This window comes from Trichomycterus rosablanca, chromosome 25 (genome assembly GCF_030014385.1).
Source record: "Trichomycterus rosablanca isolate fTriRos1 chromosome 25, fTriRos1.hap1, whole genome shotgun sequence".
Classification (NCBI taxonomy): domain Eukaryota; kingdom Metazoa; phylum Chordata; class Actinopteri; order Siluriformes; family Trichomycteridae; genus Trichomycterus; species Trichomycterus rosablanca.
Window position 1 is genome coordinate 15,082,660 of NC_086012.1, and position 27,242 is coordinate 15,109,901.

Genomic DNA, 27,242 nt, shown 5'->3' on the forward strand with positions numbered 1-27,242 from the left:
GCATCTGGAAAACTTTTTAACATCTGGTAATGGAAGATTTTAATCACTCGACTGGAGCATATGAAGGTTTTACAGATTTTACATCTGGTTGGTTAGGATTTGCCTCATGATAAATATTCTAATAGTATTTGTGTCTCTTGGTTAAAAAAAAATCAACCGAGTCAAGGCAGTTTTTATTTCTAATGTCTGCTTGTATGGCAGACCTCAATATTAAATAAAAGCAGATATATAATCTCTATAAACATTTTTAATATCAGCAGCTATTAAAGGAGGATTTGTTGATATATTGCTCTTATTCCTCTTATTGTTTAAAGTGAGATGACAGATCCCACTAAAAAAATCAGTTATGCAGTCTGGCTCCTCTCAAGTTTTCTTCTCAGTTTTTGTCTTCACAGTTTTTCCTTTCAGCAGCCACCTCAGGCTTTCTCGTTTATTTTTAGATTTCTTTAACACTTCTTACTAAAGACTGAAAAGAATGAACGAATGAATTAAGAATAAAACTCTTTTACTCTCTCATCACTGGTAGGTTTAAGTTACCTGGGTGCAGCAGCACATATTGAATGTTGTGTAATTGCACAGCACCCGACTTTGGGAGAGAAACAGCAGAATGGCTCAGTGGGTAGCACTGTCTCACAGCAAGAAGGTCCTTTCAGGTCCTTCTGTGTGGAGTTTGCATGTTCTCCCTGTGTCTGCGTGGGTTTCCTTCAGGAGTTCCAGTTTTCTCCCACAGTCCAAAGACGTGCAAGTGAGGTGAATTGGAGATACAAAATTGTTCATGGTGGTGTTTGACATTGAACTTGAACTGATGAATCATGTTTAACCTGTAACTACCTGTCCGGCCATGAATGAAACCAAGGTGTAAAGCATGACGGTAAAATTATATTAGACAAATTTTGGTAAGGGTGTGCACCTAAAATATCAGGCTTTCTCTTCAAAATGAGGGAGATGTTAAAATAATCATAGCTGCTGACTTGTAAACAAAGCAGTAACAGTCAGTTCATATAACACGGGTCTAAAATTACTTTTTAATGCAGAAATACTGTTTTCTGTGTTCAGACAAGGATGTCATAATGAGTAGCGATTAGGACTATTCCAAGGGTCGTGAGTCAGAGAAAAGCCATCAAGGATTCTATTTATATGACCCCCCTCCAGCTAAGTAATTTCATCAAGTCATTGAAGGCTACTGAATTTAATAATGTACATGAAACTGTCAACACGAAACGCCTACTGAAGAAAATCAAATACCAGAACTAAAAAAAAAAAAAAAAAAAAACATTACCCAAGAAACAGTAAGTTTAGTGTAAATAACTGCCAATAAGAAAAACATTAAAAGTTATCTGAGTGTGAAGAGAGATATGAGTCAAGGTTTGAAGCCTTAAATCAACAGCTAAATTACTCATAGTACACAAAGGACAAGCCCACAACACGCACTACCATTATTTTTAAACACCACGACCTACCAAAACTACGAGTTTTCACACAGGTAAGTTCAATAAAAACCTTTCCCCACACAACCACAGACGCTGCTTCTCTGCCTTTACTTCTGTACTCAGCCCTGTCTTTCTCCACTGTCTGCTTCAAGCTCTTTTTGCCAACTTGAGCTTCTTCTGCAGTACAGACACCGGGCCTCAGTTAGCACCCATTTTTTTTTGGCAGAGAGACATCGAGAGAGTGCAGTAACCAGTGAGTGCCTGGCTTTACCATAATTCATTACAGGTATCAAAAAGCACAAACATTTTAAACAGAATTTTATTTATCTTATTACACCATAATCATCCACTGATCTGTTCAAACACACAGGGCATCAGTTAATGCATTTACAGCCACAGACAGATGGTTACAGATAAACAGCTTAGCAGTGTTTCTTTGCTGAATACATGCAGCATCTTTTAGGAAATGTGATTAGAATGAAGCACATATCCTTTAACAAATTACAAAAAATACATCAAAACTCTTTAAGACCAGGACACACATCTGCATGCACGCACACACACACACGCACGCGTTGCTTATTTATTATTTTCTATCATTTTTTTCCACACAAACTGTTCAATTTCATAGCAGACATTTAAACAAATTACACAGGACAAGAGACTCACAGATTCCATCATGTCTCGTCCTACTGTCTTCACATGCAGTCAAAAATAAAACTATCAATCACTACACTATACAGATCGGAACGTATGTACATTATGGCGTTCGCTTTTTTATATTTAGGGAAAACACACTAACAGATCATGATCATTTTCTGAAATTTTGGAATATTTTGTTAGATTTTTTTAATAAGGCAGTCACACATTTTATGGTGATGTGTTTATATTGCTACAGCAGTTTTAACATCAAGAAGCATTTGATTAATATTTTAACTGACTAATCTTATTATTATCATTACAAGGTACAAGATGTACAGTCATTATAATAAACACATTTAATGCTTTAAGGAAATTAAAGCTGACATTTTTTTTATCAAATACCCTTAAAAAGCAAAATAGAGAAGAAATTAAACATTAACCAGAACTAATGCTTTATGAATTGAAAATGGTTAAAAAATGATACATATATTGTATTTCATCACAATTAAAGTCTACAGGTTTTTGTAAGGGGCATTTTTGACAGTCAAATTGTTATTTCTGTGACAAATGACAAATGTAATTGTCCAAAAACTAATAAAATATATATTTTATGTACTACTAATAATAATTTATAAAATTATTGGTCATTTAACTTGACTGTGCACCAAATCGGGCTAATTTAACAGTATAATCATTTTTGAGCCACACGCATTTCATTAAAAATGTCCACATTTGGAAAAACCATATATTTCTGCAAATCAAAAATGTTAAGCAACATCTTGTCACAATCTCATCTGTAAAAACATTTGTTAAGAGTGCAGATACGTGGAACAGTGTTCTCTGCCAGGGTCATAAAAAAAAAAAAAAAAATATGCTGAGAGGAAATTGCAAGAACATCCCAGCAGAAGTTTTCAGAGAGCCCATAAACTGATGCAAGCAGTCAAATTTGTAAAAGTGTTTTTATGCCCCCATGGTATGGACAAAGGAGTTTTTCATCATTAAGCCACAGAAATATTAGCATGACCTGCAGGTTAGTTAGAAGTAAATGTAAACTTTGACTTGAATTGTACATATTTAAATAACTTTTTGTCATATCATTGTGCGTTGACACTTCAACACAGCATATTTCCATGACAGTACAGCAATAAATATAATTCATTTTTTAAAATAAAGTTTAGAATAAAACTAAAATAAGGAATGATTCAGTAAACGTTATCTTAGTGTTGCTTTAAAATCTTATTCTGTACAAAAAGAGCCAGTCACATTTACAGTATGACTGAATCTAAATCTAATTCAAATCTATAGTATATATAAATAAAATTGTGTACAGCTGATAATCCTATATAATCTTAATAAAAATAACATCTAAATACCCTAAGTAACATGTCAAGAAAAAATAATAATGTGACTTTATTGACTTTTAAATTACAGTAGAACAGTAGAGCATGAATATTGATCTTTGTCACACAGTAGTTGCACCAGTTTGCTTTGATGCACTTTTAATAACCAAACCCTGAATGGTCAGTGTGGTTACGGTCATTTCTCAGTTACAGAGCCTGAGTTGCTGATATGTTTCAGTCCACATGAAAAAGTTCATTATATTTATAGTTTATATTTTCACCTTTTAATGTTCAATGTTAATAGGTAAATGAAGAATATTTGCCATGGCACTGATTCTGATTGGTTAGCAGGTGGATTCACTTCCAGTGTCTGAACAGCCTCACAGAGGCCTCAAAAAGTTCTGTTTCCTTGTTTACTGATGCCCTGTAGCAAGCAGGCACATAAACTTGGCTGGCGTGTGGGCAGAGGTCAGAGAAAGAACTGTATTATTATAATGTTACTTACAATGGCATTTTGTATCATGAATGTCTGTTTGTTGGTAAGTTACATAAGTGTTATAATAAAGATTGAGCAGTTTGATAAATCAGTTCCTCATTAATGAATTTGACTGTGATTAAATGTCACTTTGTGTTAGATTGTTATGCAATCAGAGAGACCAAACCACCGCATGTAAAGATTCAGGAAAGTCTTGCTGTAGAGAACATTGTCATATTTTGACTTTAGAATAGAATGATTGGAGTTGCAGTTGAAGTGATGGTCTCTGCATAATGGCTTGTCTGTAACATGAATTTATAGTCACACTTTCATGAGCTGCACTTTTTCCCTTATTTATTTTGGACTATTTCAGTCTCTGTTCCCATGATGCTTCGCAAAGCAGGGTCCCTGAAACAGGGAGTATGGGACACCGATGATGCTGCCTAAAATCCAACAGGACAAAGTAGCGCCAGCATAACATCACACCTGAACCCAAACTGCATAGAGTTTACTGAAACAAGAGAGAAAGAAAGATTATTAAACAAGATTATTAACATTATAAAAGACCAACACACTAACACACACACACACACACACACGAGGAGCACGATCAGCAGGACCAAGTGTTCAAAGTGACCTTGTCCACTGTTACCCTTGTACCCAGTGGCTACTTCCTGCTGCTTTTGCTAATGAAACTTAGCTGGACACGGAGTGTGGTGTGATAGCGCTAACAAAAACCAAACAGGCTTTGTTGTGTTTTGTTGTTCTAACACACTGACTTTACATGTACTGCATCTATAATAAACAGTCCCAATCGAATCACTGAGCTATTAAAAAGGACTAAATGCTTGAATTTGCATTGATTTTGTTACACTATGCTATTTGTACTTTTTAAAGTGAGGCATGGCCGTAAATAGATAACAATGATATGTTTTGAAACTTGTTTTAATACAGCCTACTTAGTTGCTGATTTAAAAAAAAATTGTGCAAAGTGGGACAAAGTAACAAATTAAACAGACAAAATATTTAACCATAAAGCAGTTGAGAATGAACTACTTTATTTAACATTAAAATTATGTAATAACATAAATGTAATAAAACGTTATTTGTAATAAGATGTTCATTAAATGTTTTTTATTAATGTAATAAAATATCATCATTGTATTTCTACAAATTGAAGTCCAAATATCTCATCTACATGTGTACTGACCCTGAATAATGTCCGAATTATTTAGAAAGCTAAAGTAAAACTTATATTTATATTCATAAAGATAAGGAAACATAAATGTAACTGTCCTCACGATCATCTACTCATGCCCTAAAAATCCTGAGAGTCAATAACCCACTTGTGTTTCTGGTCCACAGCACTGCTGTATAGTTGGTGTGTAAATGTAAGTGAAACCCACAGTGATAAATGAGCGAATGAATGAATGAATGAATTTTACACAGAATAAACAAAAAGTTTAATATTATTCTTTAAAGATCAATGATTAAAAGTGTTTTCTAAGGACTGGTTTTGGGTCGAATCCCACTTACTGCCTCGCTTTCTCCATCAGAAATGGCTTGAGATTCGGAGGGCTTGTGCAGGGGGGAATAAACCCAGCTCTTGTCCTCTGGAGGCTGATAAACCAACAACACAACAGCAGGTGGCGCCAGAGAGGCACGCACAGACAGATGGGTACACAGCACGAAGAGCATGACGGGGAACGAGAGGAACAGATAGAGGACACAGAGAGCACAAGCATGAGCTGATGCAAATCAACATTCATTCAGTCAGAGTCAAATAGTGTTTATTTGATGGATCAGACTCAACATTGTTGCAGTGTCGGGCAAATCTGCTAAAATGCCAGTTGGTTGGGGCAGTTTGGTTATGTTATGTAATGTAAACAGATAAACAGATGTCTAGTTTCTCTAGCGTACTCATCAGCTTTAATTCTGTCATGATACAGAACACTTGTATCTTAACTAAAATGCTGGATCTACGTACCTACTATAGCTACAGCTAAAATTCAGCTGCAAGAAAAAGCTTGTAAATTTCTTAAATGACCTTCATCTGCATTAATTACTTATAAAATGGGGAGTGATCATAAAGACGATCACATTCTGCCTAAAGTAATAACACACAATTGTCCATTTATGTCTTAGTTAAACACAGTGATCGGTTATTTACAGTTCTGCTGATGTGTAGATTTAAGAATCTGCTATTGAGTTTACGAGAAAAAAGTTGTGACAAAGAAATAATCCTTCAAAAAATAAGAATACTAATTGTTGCAGTTTTGCAGGTTGAACTTTTGTCCATTCATGCTTGATACAGAGCCTCAGTTGCACAACAATCCATAGTTAGCATTGTCTGTTTCTCCTCTTCCTGATGTGCCATGCATTTTGAATAGGAGACAGCTCTGGACTGCAGGCAGGCCACTCAAACATATGCACTCTACAAAGCCATGCTATTATTAATGCCGGCCATTGTCTTGCAGAAATAAACACATTGCCTTGATGGCAGCACATGTCTCTTTAACATCCCAATATACAATGTCATTGGTACCCTCAGACATACAGTATATGCAAGGGACCCATGCCATGCATAAATGCACCGCCATACCATGACAGATGCTGTAATGCTGTAAAGGAAAATTGCATTCTGCACCGACACTTCAACCTCGTCCTAGCTGTAAAGCATAGTGGAGGGAGTATTATGGTTTTTCTTTTCTTGCCTGAGTTCAAAGAGAAACAATGAATTCACAAAAGCTTAATGATATTGATGAAACCAAGATAGATCCATACCAGACCAGTAAGTCAACAACGGAATATATTATTAAAAGTGTGTTTGGAATGGGTAATCTGGAGTCTAGATATTAACTTTATGAAGGCAGTACATCCAAATCAGTCAGCTGAATCTTTATTGACCATTTTAGATTTGGCAGAATGTAATTCTCAGACCTCATTTCTCAAATAACTAATGCAGAAATCCAGGACATTGCAAACTTTTTTTCTGCATCGGTAGTTGCTATGTTCACTTACAAAATGCTCTTGGCTTGAGTTGAGCTTGCGTCGATGGGAAATGGGGGAATAAACCCAGTACCTCCCCTCTGCATACTGCGTACACATTGGAAGGTTTACAGCAAAACAGTGCACATGAAGAGTGAATGGAAAACAAATGGTGTGTGGGATGTTTACAGGAAAATAGGTACGGAAAACAGTAAATAAAGAGTGTGGGAGGGAGAGACTGATGGACACATTCAGTAATAATGAAGATGAAAGATGTAGGTGAAAGCTTTTAGACATGATAAAAGGACAGGAACAAAAACTGTGACAACAGAAAATGAAAGCACAAACAATGGCTTCTCTAAACACACACACTTCCCCAAATGCAAAATGCAACCACACACCAGTGTTACACACTTACAAAGCAAAACTTACAAAGTAGATATCTGTGACTGGCACCTCTTCTTCCACAGAGCCCTGGCTGAGGGATTCTGACTGCTGTCTGCTGAGCCCGTTGCCAGGACCCTGCGGCTCTGGAGCTGCTGACTCTGAAGCCGCTGCTGCCTCTGCAGATGTTTCCGGGTCGACTGCTTTCAGAAGGACATTTGTTGGTGTCGATGTGGACTGAGGGGGAGCTTCAGGCTCTGGAGGGTCAGCTGTGTCCAGGATCACGTCATCCAAGATCGCAGTCTCACGGATTTCTAGTGAGGACGCAACCTCAGCTTCTTCAGACACACTAGGATACACGATGCACACAATCACGAGTAGTGAGCTCTAACTTATTTTTACAGTTGTGTACAAATTTGGTCAAAATAATCATACTACTGGTCTCAATAACATTTCATGTATACAATTACTTTTACATTTTCAGCATTTAGCAGACGCTTTTATCCAAAGCGATTTACAGTACTGTGACAGTATATTGTCTAAGCAATTGAGGGTTAAGGGCCTTGCTCAAAAGACCAAAGCAACCTGGCAGTGGCTTGAACCAGCAACCTTTTGATTACTTGTCCAATACCCTAACCTGGTAGGCTACAACTGCCTTATACAATACAGTGGGTGTCAACAAGTATTTAACCACCTTTGTTATTTAATATACTTCTGGTGCATATTAATACTTCACATTTACACACAGGTTTAGACTTTATGTTTAGGATTTTTGTGTACATTTATAAGTACAAAGAAATGTCCAAAAACTAAACTGAAAGCACAATAATTATTTCGACAATACAAACTGCTGTTGGCAATTACTAATTTAAAACATCTCCAGCAATAAGAAACAAGCTTTTTGCAGCATTTGGAACATTCCTCCTGACAAACGATCTATAATTCCTTGAGGTAATGAAAGTATTTATGATGGACTTCAAAATTCTTCATAAAATTTTATAGTTTCATAGTCTGTTGATACTGTATTCCTATGTGTAACATTAATATTTACTGTAGCTTGTTCAATTTGTTTGTTTTTTTAGCCCAAGTGGATAAAAAAAATTGAGTATGGAAAGTGTATAATGTGCTGACCTGCTCTTTGTGGGCTCCTGTTGAACCTGCTCCCCGGTCCTCTCCTCTTTTATTGTCTCTGCCTCCACATCCTTCTCCTCTTCTCTCTTCACCTCCACCTGTACCCTGATAGTCTTTTGGTCCTCCTCATGAACATCAACCACCCTGAAACACACATACAGAGAGAGTCAGTGCCTAAGAGAGCAAAGGGAATAACTTCACAGGAAAGCAGAAATTCTCACCTTCCATTGCTCTCTTTAAAACTCATGGTTTGCCTCCTAAGGGGTTGGTGGATAAAAAGGGGAAAAAGGGTTGTATGTATAATTGTAATGAAGCACATGTTTAACTTAAAACCTACCTTAAAAACTCTACTGTGTCCTGAGCAAGAGTTTGCTCACAAATTTGAGCAAACACAGCATTAAAGCCACAAGTTACTTCTCAACACAACTTGTGTTGCCCTTACCAAACTCCCTTACACAGAAAATAGGGATAGTACAATGTGGAACAGAGTAGCAGAAAAAATGTGTACCTGTAACGGGGGTGCTCTGCTGTGTCAGAGGGGGATCTCTCTGGGATTGATATGGATGTGTTGGACGACAGCGTAGTGGCAACCGAGGCCGTGGTCGCTTCCTCAAATGATGGAGGAGTGCAGGGCTGCAGACCTGAGAAGGAAAAAAACTGAGTTAAGGGTATTTTCATACTCGACCTGGCTAGTCTAGTCAATTCCCAGGATTTATTTTGGGGAAGGGGGTTAGTATTGTAAAAAATGAAAAAACAATGAAATTCAACTACACTGACAAAACTAGGAACTCTGAATGTGACTCTGAATGTGGAAGCTTAAGGCTACATTACCATCATTCTCCAGCACTGGGAAGCTGTGAGCTCCTCTCAGGTCATAGATGTTGTGGTCTCCATCAGAGGGCAGCTGGCCAGCTGACCAGGCTGCCCCAGGTCCACTGTTTCTGGGCACAGTCAAAGCACCGCGGCCTCTTTTAGAGGGAGAGGATTTAAGTGCTAATATGCAAGAAAGAAACAGAGGAAATTCAGTAAAATCACAATTTAACTGAGGACACTGTTTAGCTCCATGTACATAAACAGTAGTACATTATATAAACTACATACTAAATATATATCTGAACTGTTACATATATACATATGTGAATTACATACAGTATATACATAAAGTGAAGTGCACTTTTATATGGAGCCTGATGGACTGGCAATATTTAGAATTTTATCCAGCTAGGAAAAAAGCACAGAACATACTGTAAACAGTATGGATATGGCTGTATAATAACCTGGAATCCATGTAAAAATCAATGAACTAGCAATAATTAAAAATGCAACAGCAAAATTGGTTTGTCAGTGTAATCTGGTGAACTTAAATTGGACAACTACAAGCAAAACATATGGCATGTACGGTATGGTAAAACATACTGAAATGTAGTATTTTGCACTCAACTATGTAAATATAATTAATTTGGCCAGTAAAATGTGTTTTACACACTTGTGTACACACTTATTGTGTAAAGAATGTACAGTTCTTACATGAGCTCTTCCTGAACACTGTTGAACTCATGAACTTGAAGAACCTGTCAGCATAGAAGTTTGGCCTGTGCACGGACACTGTGTCCTACAAATAAAGAAATACACGACAAAACTTAGAAAAGCAGAGATTAACAGAAACCGGCTAATGGGGAAGTTATAGGATCGTCATACTTTGGTGTGAAACCACAGGCAGCAGATTTGTATTTAAGATCCACACGTCTGACAGATTATGTGCTGCAGCTTAACACTATAGATACACTCATTAGTAGATACATGAGCTCAGAGAGTGGGATTACTCTTTAGGCATGATGCTATCCAGATGCAGCATTGCTTTTAATAATTTACCCTCACAGCCAGGAGTGCACTCTGATTTAATGTGCTGTGTTGTACATAATGTACAGATGTGCGCTTAGGTGGGTGAAACTTGTCTGACTATACTATATAACTGAACGGGGCTCGTAAGCATCAACGTGTGAACCTAAAACTGATTTTAATCCATGCAAAACACAAGCATCAGTGCTGGTGTTCTGGCTTTATACTGTATAACCCTTCTTCTTCATACTTACTCCATCATAAACCAGAGCTTTCCATGTGTGCTCCAGCTTCTTAATGAGTCTGTGAAAGGAAATACACTGTACTGAGATTCTGTCCAGTCCCCAAAATGCAGAGTCATGACAGGGTTGTGCATTTGCTTTCTTACTTTAAGCCTGCCAGCACAATCATTATGTAAGTGCATTTAACATGAGATGATACTGAACACCACATAGTACTAAGGTCTGATAAACTTACAGAAAGTTACCATATTAAACAATACTGTATTTTTAAAAATATTAACATGATGATGAGCTTATATAACAGTTATACATTAAGGTAAGAACAGTGTAAAGAATAGAAACCCTGTACCTGTAAGACTGCAGGATATCTATGATGCCAATAAAAAGCAGTAGTCTATCGCCTTTCCCACTGACTGCTGGAATCCCTCCCATTCTGCACAGAGAACGGATTGGTCATGTGTTACGACGTGACAATCACAACCACATTGCTTAAAATTCATTAGCTTAATTTTATACAACAAATAATGCATAAGGTTATCCACAGTTTGCTTTTCAGCACTTCACTTTTATGGAAGATGTGGTTAGACATTTATATTTAATTTTACACAGCAAAATAAATCTGAAGGCTGTTTTTTTGCTTTTACGGAAAAATGAATTGGCATGGTATTTAGCAATGCACTGTTATTGGTAGTGCTAGTGAAACCACCATACGTAGAATATTTCCACTGTTTAAAGGCTTGTGTATTTATCATATTGCTCCTGCTTTTTGATATGATGGTGTTATTTTATGTTTGATGTGTTATTATAAATTGGTATAACTGATATAATTTAGTATTTTTTAGAAGGAGAGTGGTCGGAGAATGCTCAAAAATCATTTACATACATTACATTACATACATTGCATTTGACTTACAAAAGGTTTCAATGGAATATTCTACTTTTGGAAAGCAGGGAACCTGTACAAACCACTCCGCCTAGATAGATAGATACTTTATTTATCCCAAAGAAAATTATTGATAAGGGGAATTAAAAAAAGCCTAAGGGAAATTAAAAAAGATCTGAGGACACATAAGCATGTTTAAACAATCATCCGTGCCTGCTGCTACTGTAATACGAAAGTTTATTAATTTTGTCTGCTTACGTATCGTCTGTGTCGATGGAGTCTCCGCAAGTGGCTCCTCCCTGAATGGACTCCATGGCAGTGGAATAAAGTGCTCGCTGGACTGCTGGTTTCTTTTCATCGCTGCTGCTCTGAGAACCCTCAGTCTGCTGGTCCCGCTCGGCCTGGTCCACATTGTGGACGCCCAGGAGCAAGCTGTAGTCCATAATCTTAAAGCTTTCTAACACCTGAACACAAACAGTACGATACGCCTGTAGCCTCGAGTCATAAACTATTATTCGAGGAGCAGTCTTGATGATATAATTACACTGCAGTACAGCACCATATTAATGCTCAGTTTTAGAATCGCATGTCCAGCATGCTTTTGGATCCGAGCAAATGATTATTTAAACATCACATTCACACATGGAGCAAAGGGGTCTTTTTAAGGGAACTGTCTCTGGACAGTGGTAGCCCAGTGTGTAGAGCTTTGGGCTATCAATTGAAAGGTTGAGAGTTTAAATCCCAGCTCTGCCATGCAGCCACTGTTGAGCCCTGAACCATCTCTGCTCCAGGACCGCTGTACCATGGCTGACCCTGCGCTCTGACCCCAGCTTCCAAACAAGCTTGATATGTGAAAAAAGAATTTCATTGTACTGTTAAAAAGTGCTTATACATTTGTAAAATGTACCAAAATTGGGGTTCAAATAATCATGTGTACTTACCAGACAGTCTCTCTGCAGAGTCTTCACCAGAGCGCTGTACATGTCTGTGTCCAGCAGTAATCCATCTGGTACATCCTGCATAAAGTCCAGGTCTTTGAAGGTAGGCTTGGATTTCTCTCGCTCCTTCTTCGATGCTCGGCGCTTGTATGTGGAGCCCTTCAGGTCGAATTTAAGGTGCATGCGGAAGACTCGTGGCAGGACGTTGTTCATCACCACAATCCGAATGTTTTTTCCTCCAGACTGTATGCAGTACAGGCCGAAGAACTTGGGCAGGAGGGTACGGGGGTTCTGGTTCAGATTCTAAAAGGGAGAGGAGAGAAAGATAAGATGGGATTTGCTTATTTAAATACTATTGTTTAACAAACTTTGAATTGTTTTTTTTTTCAATGTCTTTGTGTTTTGCCATTGTACCAAATTTGACACAACACCCACCACAATCTGGCATAATGAAAAAAATGTAACAGCATCAGACTTTTATAGGATTGTTTACTCTGGTTCCAACAAGTCATTGATTCATTAACTTAAATGTCATGGATTTTATCATGTTATATTATTATAATAATTGTATATAATGGAGGTTGTATGTATATAGTATATTAAAATTATATAATCTAAGTTTTCTTCTTTCCTTCTTTTTTTATTTTATCTTGTCTGACTGGCTAGCAAATTTGCTATCTAACCTGGTGTTGATTTTGGATTGGAAAAGTGAATAGTTAATACCTTACTAGCAATTGGGCAAACAAAATCATTTTTAAGTAAAGATTAAGTTTAAACAAGCTGCTGGTTCATGGTAATTCAGTTTTGTCCAGTTTTAACATTAACAATCTTAGAATTAAATGTAAACCTGAATGTTGAACTTGATTGCATTAAGCTATTTATTTGTATTAATAACATTTAATTGGCAAATTTTTCCAAAAAGGCATGTCTTATTTTATTGTCAGTCATGTAAATACATTCAGTTGTTATCAGTTAAATAGGGAGAAAATGATGCTGCCATTAGCACCAGAAATCAAAGGTTCTTGGCTCTAGAATTGCATTGTACGAAAATGTAAGAAACTGTAAGCAAAGTGCTACCAGTACCAGCCAATTCTTAATTCACCACTGTAGTAAATGCCAATGCCCACTCAGTAAATTACAGGATGATTGCATGACAGCAAGTAATCTGGGATGCCACTAAGTGCCGTCACATGCTTTCTCGAATGCATATGTAGACATCTCTTCTTATCCACATGCAGCTCATGCACCCACTGAAGGGAGGTGTAAACTGCCCTCTCATGTATGCGTAAGCTCAAGTAATTAGTCTTCATCACACTTCTATCTCTGAAACAGTGCTGATCATTAATTTCCCAACAGAAGAGATTAATGATTACTACTTTCTGGCTCTCTCCTCCTGTATGTTCTGCGCTAAAACAGCACATGTACACTCACAGTCACGTTATTACAGCACCCAGTCGAGGCACCACAGTGCCAAGGCTACGCTAATCCTTCGTAATGAGTCTCTGGAACATGTCCAGGTCAGACGAGGCTGCTGACAGTGTTCAGACTGTACGGTGACTCATTTAATGCCACCCACTCTGCATTAACTTCAATAGATTCAACACCCACCTTATTAGATGCCGTCTGGCCGGTGGAACAAACAGCTGACCGTTATCTGTGTTTATAGGGAATATTTAGAAACGGTGTGTAACAATGTCCAGGGGGAAAACATTTAAGGGCTTTCACGTAGTCTGTGATTAGTAGCAAGATAATACTGTGTATCACTACATCATGTAATAATTACAGACATAAACAAAAACAATTGTGCGGTCCTCAAAGAAGTGCAGACTTTTTTTAACCGTAAACTAACAGCCTGTGCATTGGGATGGACAATAAAGTAGAATGCAATCTCTGAGACGAGCAGAAACAGAAGAATCTGATCTGGAACAAACCCCTGTGGACCCACGGATCAAACCCGGGTCCCCAGGACTCTACTTCAGAATATTTCTCACTTAAAATAATTAGTACTTTTACTCAGGCTTTAGTGTTTACTCCACTTACTTTACAATCAAACCAGCCAGTTTTCTTTAATTCAACTAATTCAGTTAATATTTAGCATCTTTAAGTGCCAGATTTGGTTCAGATCACATGTATAGGTGAACTGTAGAGCGCAAAACCAATTATCTGATTACAGACACTAAAAAGTGGGTTCATTCCAAGCACTGTAAAGTAGATTTCACATGGACTCATTTACTAAAGGTTATGGACTCACCATGTAATACCCTGGAAGTAGTTTCTGCAGAAACTCTGCCTCTTTGTGCAGGACAGTTTTGATGATAAATTCGTCATCGCGAGTAACGTAGAAGATGGATCCACTGGCCCCGGGGTTTGAAAGCTCTATCAGTGGCTCATTACACAAAGAGTACTGTAAAAAAAGAGACAGGGATGAAAAGGGTCAGACTGAGCTAAAGCAGACAACAAATATCACTGTATGATGTTTACAATTTAATATTATATTGTTTTTCTTATTATAATTGAAGTGGAAACAGCTATACAGGAATGCTTAAACAAGGGTATTTTTTTTAAATCTAAGAACAAATCTCTGCATGTTATTCTTGCTTAATTCTTTTCGTAATTTAAATTTAAATTTATATTTTTGGCATTTAGCAGATGCTTTATCCAAAGTGACTTACAGTACAGTGATAGTATACTGTCTAAGCCTTGCTCAAGGACCAAACAGTGACAACCTGCAACCTTATGATTACTAGTCCAGTACCTTAACCGCTAGGCTACAACTGCTGTAGAAAATGATACAACACCTACATAAATCTGCATCTACAGCCATTTAAAGACACACTTACTTTCACACACACACATAAACCCTCCTGAGCTAACCACATAACCTTACACATGGTCCTGCAAATCACATGATCATCTACTCAGTCCACAAAAACAAAAGTTTCAGTTGCAAAGACTGATGCAAATGAACCACCATGCAAATTTAACATGCTCACTGTCAGCAAACTCAAGTTCTCGACTGCGGTGCTGTTTCAGAAATTCCTGATTCAGACGCAGACATAGACGCCAGGTTCTTCAGATTCTGATTTCATATAGACATGTACAACAACGTATTACTACATTGTGTTAAAACATGAAGTGGAAGTAACCGTGTTAATCATAAAACTTAACAGCACGTGCATTTTAACATGATTATTTCCAGGTTAACCAGAATTAGAATATGTAATATGTAAATCCTTATGTAGTTTCACAGTTCCAGTTTCTCTGTGTAAAAGAATGTATTTTTATTATTAGGTAAAGTACAAGTTGTGAAATTTGGCTTGGAAATATGGAGAATTAAGTTTGTGTAAACCCGGGCTCGGACATTTTTAAAGGGCTTAAGCAATTAAAATTTAATTCGTTTTCACAGCAACATTTGAGTACACAGATGCGTTTTTAAGTAGATAATCACTATCTGGATGTAATCCTAAAACTCCAGATGCACATAACGACCAGGTGTAAACAAAAGTAAATTCAATATTCGTTTAATTGGGGTTTAATGGTAGAGAAATTTTTGTAGCTGCAGTTTTTATTCAAATTAGTACAGTTGTGTGAATGAAACTTCTGATGAGATCAGTGAATCAAACTAGTACCAGCCAGAGTAAGTACAGTGAAACTTCGATTTAACTGACTAACAGGTGGAGCACTGGTCCATAAAACGCAATTGTCAGAAACAGAGATTTTTTCCAGGGGGTGCAAAAATATGAAAAAAAACCCACAGCACTAAGGTCCACAAAAGTGCTAAACATGCACATAAACAGTAACAGCACATACGTGGCTACTGAAGCAGTGCTGGTGCATAACTAAGCCCTAGAAAAAGACGAGAACAAAGCAAGCCTCCTGACAAAATAACCCACTCACTCATGTAAACAGAGAGACATGCGCTGGCAAGCAGACAATTACTGAACTACTGGTCTAGGTACGCTCTCAAGAATTTTAAACAATTGGACCGGACATTTGGTTTTCCAGATTTTGTCCATTAAATCCAAAATCCGTTAAAATGAGGTTCCACCGTATATTTAAATTTACCACTGAACCACTTGCTGCACTATCATATCCATGCATACAAGTTCTACCTGTTTATACACGACCATATTTAACCAAAATGCAATGTTGGCTACATTTGAAGCCGATCTATAAAAAACATGCATTTATTACACAGCAATTTCTACAGGAAGATCAGAGATTATCCAAAGCTGTGGCTCACCAGGTAGTCATCCGGTCGAATTCCGAAGAGCTCTCTGAAGTAGCGGAATGCCACAGGGGCGTAGGTTTTAAACCTGAAGTCTGGGTAGTGGTGCGCTGGGGTCAGATTACTGCCCTCACTGTAGGGAGAGACAGAAATAACGTTCATTACAAACTACCCACAAGCAAAAGCAATTATATTCATAATACTGACAGTACACAGACCTGGGAAAGAAGATGCTCTCCACCACATAGAAGTCCTGCATGAGCACGTCTCTCTCAGGCTTGGAGCTCAAGTTGCCCACTGTGTAGCCGATGCCCAGCTGGATGGCACCTCTCAGGGCTGAGGAGGTTGTCTGTAAGTTACACACATACGAACATGTTAAAATACTGTGCCTAAAACGCTAATGTGTGTGCTAATGTGGAATGAAAATGGCATAATCAGACTTTCCATGAAGAAGGTAACGTAAAGATGATGGTAAATACCTTTTTGTAAGTGGTCTCTCCTGATGCATCCACTCTTCTATGGCCTATTTTCTTCTCGGGACCAGAGCCTAAAGGGTAGGATGCCGAGGCAATCTAAGCAAAAGATTTATTAAAAGAGATTATTTTAAATCTTTCCAATATTTTAGATATTTCCAATATTTCAAAGATCTTTTATTGAGCAAATTCCCTCCTATAAGTAATGCTCACCTCTGATACAAAGATCTTCTTAGCAGCAATGTCTAAAAAAAAAAAAAAACAACACAAAAACATCAATGTGACTTCATTACAGTCAAATAACCTTTTCAATAAAACCTGTCTTGGTAGTTTGGATTTTCCTGACTCATTTTAATCAATCAAAAGTCAAAATGAAGAACATGTAGCAACTTATTTATTTATTAGGATTTTAACGTCATGTTTTACACACTCTGGTTACATTCATGACAGGACAGTTGGTTACTGGTTACACAAGATTCACCAGTTCAAGTTTAATGTTAAACACAGTCATGGACAATTTTGTATATCCTGTTCACCTCACTTGCACGTCTTTGGACTGTGGGAGGAAACTGGAACTCCCGAAAGAAACCCACACAGACACAGGAGAACATGGAGACTCCACACAGAAAGGACCTGGACTGCTTCTTCTGGGAAATGAACTCAGGACCTTCTTGCTGTGAGCTGACAGTGCTACCCACCGAGTTGCTCCATGTTGCAACTCAAAATAACATTGAATAATTATGCTTTTATCCGAAACTGTCTGTTGATATTGGGATAGAAACGATCTGAGATTCTGGGTTTTGTTTTGTTTTAAACCTTTTTTAAATATGAAATAATACTTTATAAAATTAAAAAGATGGGACTGCTGCATCCCAAAATATGTAACATCCAGCATTTGACTAAAGCAGGTTCTCTTATTTAGACACACACACAACCATGTCATTAAGCTCATTATAAACACTGTCACTAGTCGAGTTGTTCGGGTGAATGACCTGAAGATAAGTCTGCAGGACACGTGCAGTTATTTTCGGCTTATTCTTTGGAGGCTTTAATGCTCTAGATTTAAGACACGACTCATTTTGAAACTGAATGAGAAAAATTAATATCTAGGCTAAATGACTCATGCAGCGCATTTGCATGGTACATTTATCATGCTAACCAGGCACTTAAAGATTAGGCTAGCTCTTTACCAAAATATTAATAAATTATAAATCCATCACAGACAACAAAATACATGCTGATGCTGTCAGTCAGACTGAGCTTTGGAGGTAAGGCAGACCGTCACTGTCACTGTGCTGCTGTCAAACATTCAGTTCTTTTATAGAGTGATTTCTGCTCTCCACATTCTGCTCAGTACTTTTTATTTTTAAACAAAACACAAACAGCGTTGCTCATCACATGCAGGCGAAATCTTTCCATCAAGTACAATCATGTAACCACTCACCATCTTCATGCATTATTCCATACACACAATACTGGCACATCTCAGCTATTGACATCTATTGATAAAGTTCTTGAATAAGTGCAGGGCCAGGCACTATTTTATTACAAGTCTGGGTGGGAACAAAGCTCTTCAGAAATTTATAAGCAATCCAATGGTTTGTAAAAGGCAGAGCTCAAAGCAAAGGCCTAGTGATTTAGGTACTAGACTAGTAATCGAAAGGTCGCTGGTTCAAGCCCCACCAATGCCAGGCTGCCACTGTGACTGTAAGTCGCTTTAAATATAAGCTTCTGCTAAATGTTGAAAATGTAAATGTAAGGTACTGGACAAGTACTCAAAAGGTCACTAGTTCAAGCCCCACCACTGCCAGGTTGCCACTGTTGGGCCCTTGAGCAAGGCCTTTACTCTCAATTGCTTAGACAGTATACTGTCACGGTAAAAAGCCTCTGCAAAATGCCGAAAATGTAAATTAAAATGGGTTGTGCCCCAAACTGCACAGTTTCTTACTAAGTAGTATGTAAAATTAGTGCACTTCCAATGTCATAGTTTTACATGCAGTTTGAGAAGTAGCATTAAAAAAAAAAGTAGGCTTTAAAACATTTGGTGTAAAAACAAACCTGTCAGATGGCGCTATATCTGGACTATAAGCTCTCTCTCAGTCACTCAGACACGACTAATTACTACTCCTCCCACCCTCACCCTTCTAAACAAAATTTCTAATCAAAATATAAGTGCGGAAACTTTTTGAAGATTCCTCGTAGATAGTGTTTTATTTATCAGAATCACTGCCTCTATAAGAATTTTAGAAGAAGAAATATTATAAGCATACAAACACTGGAGGAACAAAAAAATTACGAGTGATAAATAATGTAAAAATCTATTTTCAGTCTATGATAAAACCAGAACAAAAGGTTTGAGTATTTTCTTTATAAAGAAAGCAGACATGGTCTAGACGGTCTGTGTCTCTGACCTGCATCTCTTTTGAAGTAATCCCCAGTTTTGAAAACAAGGAAAGGCTGGCTTTTGTTACGCTCCAGTGGGATTAGGGTCAGGACAAAAGCACACAAACAGGTACCACAGAACCTCGCTTAGACTCCATCACTATTACAAAAATAGCCAAAATTGACCTAAACCTGTTAGAACACCACTATATGACTGAGAGAAACCTGCTATTGCTTTTAATGCATAAATAATTAAGTTTCCTTCAAGATCTAGAGCAGTTAATATAGGGATAATCTATAGATTACAATCAGAGTCACGACCTGAAACGTGGGCTCTAAAAAAAGTTATTTCACTTTTTTCTGAATGAACTAAAACCCTGTTATTTTTTTAATACACTACATGAACAGTATGTGATAATCCATTCTAATTACTCAGTTTAAATGTTTAGTCTCACAAATTCCCACAGACACATTTCACAGCCTTTTTAGAGATGTGAATGCAGTTATGGCCAAAAGCCAGAGGGGTTAGGTAAGTATGAATTAAAGGCTGTGGTTTGAAAATAGAACATCCAACAAGGGTATGGTTAGGTGTCCACATACTTAGACATCAGCCCTGTTTAGGAAACAAAACAATGACTTAGCCAGAGTACAATGAGTCTAAACAGTATCACTAATCATAGATCTGACATATCTAATCACATTTTAGTCAATTATTTAATATAATAAAGATCTAATAAAGGCTTCTGCACTAGTCCAGTCTGCTTGTAATCTCACCAGTGAGGCCACTTAATAACTGGTCTACTCCCACCGAATTCCTCATCTGGGAGACACTGGTGCTCTTGTGTTTAGTAAATAGGGAGGCAGAATTGCTCTGACGTAGTCTATATGCAAGTGCAATTACATTAATCCCTTGCAAACATAAACATAGATTAACTAAATTAAAGTTCTACATAAAGTAAGACTGTTAAAAAAGATAGATGTTTTAGTTGGTTTGGAAACTTGACCATTGGAACGTCTGGATGAAAACACCATGTGGCTAAATGTGTCCTAATTCACCTGAATGCTGCCACTTGTTTAATATTGTATGGGACTGTTTGTCAGCCGAACTGAATAAAATAAAAATAATAATAACAACAATACACGTCTGTTTATGATTCCCAAAGACATTGCTGAAAAAACCATCTCTGATTGCTTGGTCTCACTTTAAAACTGTAGGAAACGATTGTCAGTGCGATGAAACAAACAGAACCAGCTAAGATCACTATGGTAAATGTCCAGCATCAACTGAAGTCTATCAGGAGTGGCGGCCAGTTCTCAAGAGTATTAAATCCTGATACACATTTTTTGTTAGTTTAACTGAAATATGGGTCTGGTGGAACCAGAAGAACATTATAATTGTCTTCCACAGGTTACATAATGACTTGAGTCTGGAAGTCAAGGTTTGGGTTGACCCCAAACAACCCTTGGACATTGAGGTAGTGTAGTATTTAAACTACATAAACATTTTCTAATAAATGGTCCTTTAACATGTTTGACTTCTGGCTGAAAACACTTTAAGAACTAACTGTCCTTTCTCTGCTCTGAAGCTTTTGATATATTATGTAAACCTGGTTGTTCTTCTTGGTGATTTTTTTTGACTGACATGGTATTTGTCATAAGATATAATTTATATTATAAAGCATTTAACTTCACCATTTAGTGAAAATGTCAAAGTAACCTTTGGTGTAATTTTTTGAGTAGTACAAATGTTTTTGATTGTTTGATTTGTTTGTCTTTTAAACCTTCTGCTATGCCATACAAAACCCTGCAGGTACATGGCCGTCTGGTTGGGCTAGTTCCAACGTTGGGGTAACAGTCTGGGACATAACATTGAAACATCTGTCAAACATTAAAGACATTTTTTTTTTACTATTTTTATGTGTCTCAGAGTTTAACTAGGCATGCAATTTTATCTTCAGTCACACACCGTGTGTAGTCCTTTTAGATAAAACATTTAGTGTTAATTCAGTAGCATGAAATCAATCGCCATTTAGGCTCTCTGCAAACACAATGGAAATCAGCCAAGATAAACTCTGTGGTGCAGTATTACTCACATTTATGGTCGTCTCATTATCACAGTCACACATAAAACTATAACAAAATGTAATAACCTGTATCCACTAATAAAAGCACATATGCCACAGCAATATTGTCAGAAGCTTATAAATGATCCTATTAATCTCCACTTTGCCTGGATGGACATGTAATTGCTGGTTGTGCACAAAGTATATGAGGAGTCATTCCCAACATCTTTAAGTGTCTTATTTTTATGTGTGGATAAATGACAGACAAAAGAACCAAGGCATGTTGGGTAAACACTTTCCATGTTTAAGTAAAGCAATTTAGTGCAAGTACCACAAACCCTAATTAAACTGTTCAGTCAAAATCTAGATTCTAAATGGATTAGACAGGTCACTGCTGAGGATTTGGGTCTTGTCCAATTCCATACATACACAACATCAGGTCAGAGTTAAACAGTTCAAAGTATTTGGTTCGATGTATTTTACATGATTTCTCAGGCCCAGTTGTGACCTTTCTAAACAAGTTGAGCTATTATAGTTTTAGATTGAACTGCTTTGTCTTTAATGGCAGAAAAGCCATTTCACACCTTGGCGAGACCAACTCACACATCTACACACTTACACACTTTGAAACACACTTTGAGATGCACTGGTATTTTCCTCCCAACCGCCACCCTGTCATCTTTTCTCATAACACCCTCTTACCATTCTGTTAAGAGGATCAGACAGGGGGAAAACAGAGACCGGCAGGGACAGAGACAGACAGACAAAAATAGCCCAGCAATTGCATTATTATGGCTGCAACTCTTGAAGTGGGACATTAGGACCATCATGAAATTCATTTCCACTACAGAATTAGGTTGGTTTCTAAAAGCAGATAAAAGTGGGTTGCTAGTCATTTAATCAAACCTTTGGAAAAATTGAATGGAAAAAGATATACAGAGAGTAGTGGGCAACAATATTTTATCAATTAACTATTTAACAAGGTCTTTAAGACTTCCAAATAAGACTTCACACTATGTGTAAACATTCCCAAGGATACTACTATGTGACAGAACGAGCCTGGTAAAGCTGTCCGAAGTGCTTCTGAAACCCAGAAGGTGTACCAAAACAGTATAAAGTCTTTTGCTATGTATTAAACACGTGAAGTGTGTTTATATCTATGTATGTGTGTGTATTTACACATCACATGTATTAAGAGGTTGCTACAGTGGATCATTCTGGTCTATATTCCTGAGTTTTTACACTGCATCCTCTTCCTGAGGAACTAACTATAGCTTAGACTTCAGAAGAAATAGCACCATAGTCGTGCCTAAAGAAGGGAAGGTTGGACAGGGTTTCTCCTCGATGTCACTAAAACAGCACTGCAGTTCAGAAGGCCTGTGGCACTGCTGAGTGTAGGGATAAGGTTTGGTGCAGGTATAAGCATGTTGTGTAACATGAAACAGAGAAACAGGGCTGAGCCAAACAACACCGACACAGTTCACGTTACCTTTAATAACAGAAATAGGCCAGCAGGCCACCAACAAAACTGAAGTACTGAGGCAAACTTAGTACTTGTGTACATCGTTCCAGGCTGTTTTAATGCCAGATACAGGCATAACACTGAATAGGAACATTTAAGTAGATCAGTGTATTGACTACAGCAGTGTACAGTGTTCCACTCAAAAAGGAAACTAACCCAAAAACCTTTTATGTTTAACTAAAGGCGTGGTCAGACTGAACGCAAATTAAATTTGTCAGGCAAAAAAGCAAATCAGTTGAGTGGAAAAGGAAACAGGATGCAAAAAGGGAAACTGAGCAGTTTCTGTAAAGGTACCATACACCCACTCACTTTGGTTTCTCCCCAAACACATTCATTACATGTGATTTAAGAAAGTTAATTTCTCATTCATCAGTTCACTCATGTACTGAATCTGGTGGTGTGTGTTGTGATATGTGTCATGTGTAATATATTTAAACTAATCATTTGAAATAATGTCAATGACTGGGGTCGCCACAATGAATCATTCTGGTCCTAATACCAAAATTGACACAGTTTTTGTACTGGATCCCCTTCCTGACACAACCTTCCTTATTTTTATCCAGGTTTGGGGCCACACTGACAGTTCCATTAAAATCTAGAAACACAGTCATGATCCCAAGCAATCAGCACTAATCTTGTGGTAATAAACAACCAGAGGAAATGAGCAATTTGGGCGATGTTGGGAATAAAAAAACACTGCCAGTGTGAGCACAAGGTAATTCCTGTTTGTTCCGTATAAACACTGCAATTCCACATATTTTTGCCTCACTGGATGTGAACACACCCTTATTTTATAAGATGTACTTACTTCATCTGCCTACCTCAAATAGTCCTTAATAAGCTTAGCCAATGACAGGCTTACACCACAGCTCTGATCCAATCATTCAGGGAGCATGATTAGTGTGCCAAGTCTTGAATTCATTCCTAAGAGTGTCTGGAATACAGCTGGCATACAGAGTTGTTACAGCTGTGTTATCTATAGCGCTCATCTCTCTAATTTACCAGTCGAGTGAAGTTTGCCACTGCAGTGCTGCCACGTTTTAGTGCTGTTCTTTCCTGGACAGTGACCAAATACAACGACCACAGTAGCAGCTTTTCTACATTCCCACAAGAGACAAAACATAAACCACACCGGCGGCTTATCGCCTTCTAGTGTGAAGAAATGAACGTTGCGGCAATGAGGCACTGTACAAGGCAATAGCTAAGCTTGTCTTCTTTAATGGCGGTGGTTTGTTGTGTTGAAAAACTATCCATGATTTCTCAGTGATTCACACACTACTACCCCTAGAGCCGGCTTTTATTACTCTTTTGTGCATGTCTGAATTGAGCCCTTAATGATTTATGAAATGACATGGTGTTGGCATGCACGCTGTCTCATTACAGACGTCTGCTTTGAGGTAAATCCTGAGTATAAACAGGTGCAATTATTTGATCAAAGATCTACACAGCAGGACTGAACTGATGTGGTTCCTGCTGCCCAGCAGGGCCCAAACTGCAGTGATTCACCAGATCTGAGAAAGATCACTCATCCGTGCACGACTACAACCTTCAGGAGAATTAAGCAGGGAAAAAACGTAGCTGTCAACACAAGAGAAACTAGCTTTTATCTGGAGCTGTAGATGAGCACATTAATACTGCAATACTTCTCTTATAATAATGCATTTAAAGGAAAGTAAGGCATCACAAAGTGTCTTATTGAGGTTTTAGGTTACAACAAGGTCACAAAGAGTTAAATAAGTCCACTATACTGTATTTGAGGAGTAAAACACTCTGGCCAAAGCCCTGCCATGGACTGGTACTCTTTCCAGAGCCACCTCGACCCTGACCAGGATACAGCGGTTAATGGAAATGAATTGACATGAAACCCAACCTCTCAGCTGGTTTAAAAATTGGTGACTGTGTACGACATAGAAATCACACTTATCAAAACATTAAGTGAGCCATGCTCTGTGGGTGTGGTCATTGACATCCCAAAAGAGACCATTCTATCAAGACAAATTTACTTATAATGATTTGCAGTCGGTCATCAAACCTCCTTGATGTAGCGGGTAAGCAGTTTGGTTCTTTTGCTGTTGGCACCCTGAGCCAAAGTCAAGGTCACCATCCAATATCTTTTAACAAGTTATTACATGGGAAGTGTATCGTCCATCAAGTACCAGTCTGGAGAGACTTAGGGTGGCACGGTTGGTAGCGAGGGTGCCGCACAGCATGGCAAAAGAATGGTCCTAGGTTTTACAGGCTCTTACGTGTTTGCATGGGTTTCCTTCTTGTGCTCAGGTTTATTCTTACCATGCAAAAACATTTCATTTCTTTTTGGAGGCAGGAATACTCCAAAGAGGGCAACAACTATCTCAGGGCATTGGTATACCCTAGACATAGCCAGTCATGCCTTTGTAGGTGCCCGGCTGATCTCAGCAGTTGCGGGCTAATGTTTATTGTTTATGACCACCCAAGCCTCAAAGAATTTGATCATTTATAGTGTAAACTCTCTAGATGAGTTAGTAGATGTGAGTACAATGAATTGTTGCCTTGTCTATGGTGAGTTCCTGCCAGTCTTTGCGAGTGAAGCCAGACCCACCGCGACCCTGGCCAGTATAAATAGTTTTTTTTTATATTTTATATGAATCAATCAATGTGTACCAACCTTTAGACTTAAATTTCGAGCATCTATAGTGCCATTTTTCTTAAACTGGTCAGAAATTATTATTTTAGGGATCCTGCATTTCAGACAACTGTCCTTCAACCCAGAAAAAGGAGCAGGTCTTATGCTGACCAGGGAATTTAGCTGTTTTTTATATAAACCACGAGCATTTTTGCATTAAACGCTTAAAATCTGAATTGTTGAATGTTTTTAAAACAGTAAACAGACACAGTAAGCAGTTCATGTTGTGTTCACGTTAAAAACCTTGTTTTTTAAATGTTCCCTCACTATTAAATATCTCACTTTATTATTTTACAAGCGTTCAGACTCAAGGAAACAAACTATATTAAAACGACTTGTTCTAACATGACAGCGTCTAAAATAAGAATAAAAAATAAGCCTGCACACAAACCCTCCATCCCGAATCCGACTCCAATGACGGTCTCCGTCTCCTCGGTCACCGCGGCCCCGGCTGAAAACGAGCTTCCTCCGGCCTCGGCCGGCCTCGCTGCTGCCTCCATTTAATCCGGATAAAAGAACAGAAAGCGTCGTGCGGTTACGGTGAAGAATACACCGCGGACAGAGGGCTCATCTTTGTTTTACACCTACATATTTACGCTAAAGCTCCGGTATGTGCGGTTTAACCGTTTGAAAACCATCAGCGACCGTCACATAACCGAACTCAACTCGGATTCAAGCTCTGACGAGTGATTCAAAAACGGAACCGATTCCATATATATGACTCCCTCAATGAGTAGAGTGAATCAATTCACAGGAACTAAAAGTGCCAAGTTTGTATTTATAAACTTATTCTTGACACAAAATAATATATTTATGTTCTTAATATTTTTAGGACAAATAAAGCACAAATGCCCGTGATAAGAAAGGGCTTTGAAAACAACCCAGTAAGCAAGTTAAATTAAACCAGTCCAGTGGAACAGAAGTAATAAATTAATCCTGTTTAAATAATGCAAATAACATGACGACAATAACAACGATTTCTTTCAGGGAGAATATGAACTGAGCATGTCACTGTGATGCCTCTATTATTAAAGTTGTGCAACCGTTTTTTACAAAATTTTTTAATGCATTTTCTCCCTTTTTTTTCCCTCCCGTATCCGTTGCTTCCTCTCTACTGATGCCGATCCCCGCCCTGATTGAGGAGAGGAGAGCATCTTTTCACCTGCACAAGGCAAGTTTATATGCAGATTAGCTTTGTGTACAGAGAGCCACACGATCAACGCATTATTCCTTGACTCTGTGCAGGCGGCATCAGCCAGCCAGCAGAGGTCGTTATTGCCCCAGTTATGAGGTCCCTATATGGCTCCCACAACAATAAATAATAATGGCAAATATTTTTATTTTAATGTAAGACAACTAAGGGAGAGGATGGTCGAGCCTATGCAAGTGTTTGGCGTCCTGACCAGTGTGTGTTGCTGCATTACAATCAGTGATTCTGGGAAAAACAGGACCCACAGCAACTTTGACCAAAATAAAGCAGTAATATGACATGAAAAGTGTAAGAAAATTTTCATCTGTGTCTAGTAAACAAAGTGTGTATGCATACACCGTCATTAAATGGTTACAGTGTGGTATTGTGAATATCAGATTAAAACAACCCTACCACACCCATGAATAATC

The 27,242-nt window shown here is 38.0% G+C and overlaps 1 protein-coding gene across 4 annotated transcripts; it reads right to left on the reverse strand.

Moving 5' to 3' along the window:
* Positions 1 to 4,214: 4,214 nt before the first annotated feature.
* On the reverse strand, positions 4,215 to 26,283 carry pip5k1cb (phosphatidylinositol-4-phosphate 5-kinase, type I, gamma b). Of its 4 annotated transcripts, XM_062987619.1 has the most exons (19): positions 26,014 to 26,283; positions 17,207 to 17,238; positions 17,000 to 17,092; positions 16,739 to 16,869; positions 16,536 to 16,653; positions 14,544 to 14,696; positions 12,296 to 12,595; positions 11,613 to 11,818; positions 10,821 to 10,904; positions 10,484 to 10,532; positions 9,918 to 10,002; positions 9,222 to 9,383; positions 8,899 to 9,031; positions 8,612 to 8,647; positions 8,391 to 8,534; positions 7,308 to 7,608; positions 6,909 to 6,983; positions 5,424 to 5,507; positions 4,215 to 4,398 (listed from the first exon to the last, which is right to left on the reverse strand). In XM_062987619.1, exons 1-19 carry the CDS (start codon positions 26,120 to 26,122, stop codon positions 4,396 to 4,398), a joined length of 2,298 nt encoding a protein of 765 aa, XP_062843689.1. In that variant the 5' UTR covers positions 26,123 to 26,283; the 3' UTR covers positions 4,215 to 4,395. The 4 variants fall into 4 exon arrangements, with proteins under 4 accessions (XP_062843689.1, XP_062843690.1, XP_062843691.1 ...); XM_062987620.1 differs by lacking the exon at positions 8,612 to 8,647; XM_062987621.1 differs by lacking the exon at positions 6,909 to 6,983.
* Positions 26,284 to 27,242: the final 959 nt, after the last annotated feature.

Bases quoted from the DNA above. Each gene is read 5' to 3' on its own strand.
- pip5k1cb (XM_062987619.1), bottom strand. From the start codon at position 26,122: ATGGAGGCAGCAGCGAGGCCGGCCGAGGCCGGAGGAAGCTCGTTTTCA. The intron at 17,239-26,013 runs GTTTGTGTGCAG...TTTTTTTTTTAG, and splicing joins AGTCGGATTCGGGATGGAGG to ACATTGCTGCTAAGAAGATC. The intron at 6,984-7,307 runs GTAAGTTTTGCT...ATGTGTACGCAG, and splicing joins CAGTCACAGATATCTACTTT to TATGCAGAGGGGAGGTACTG.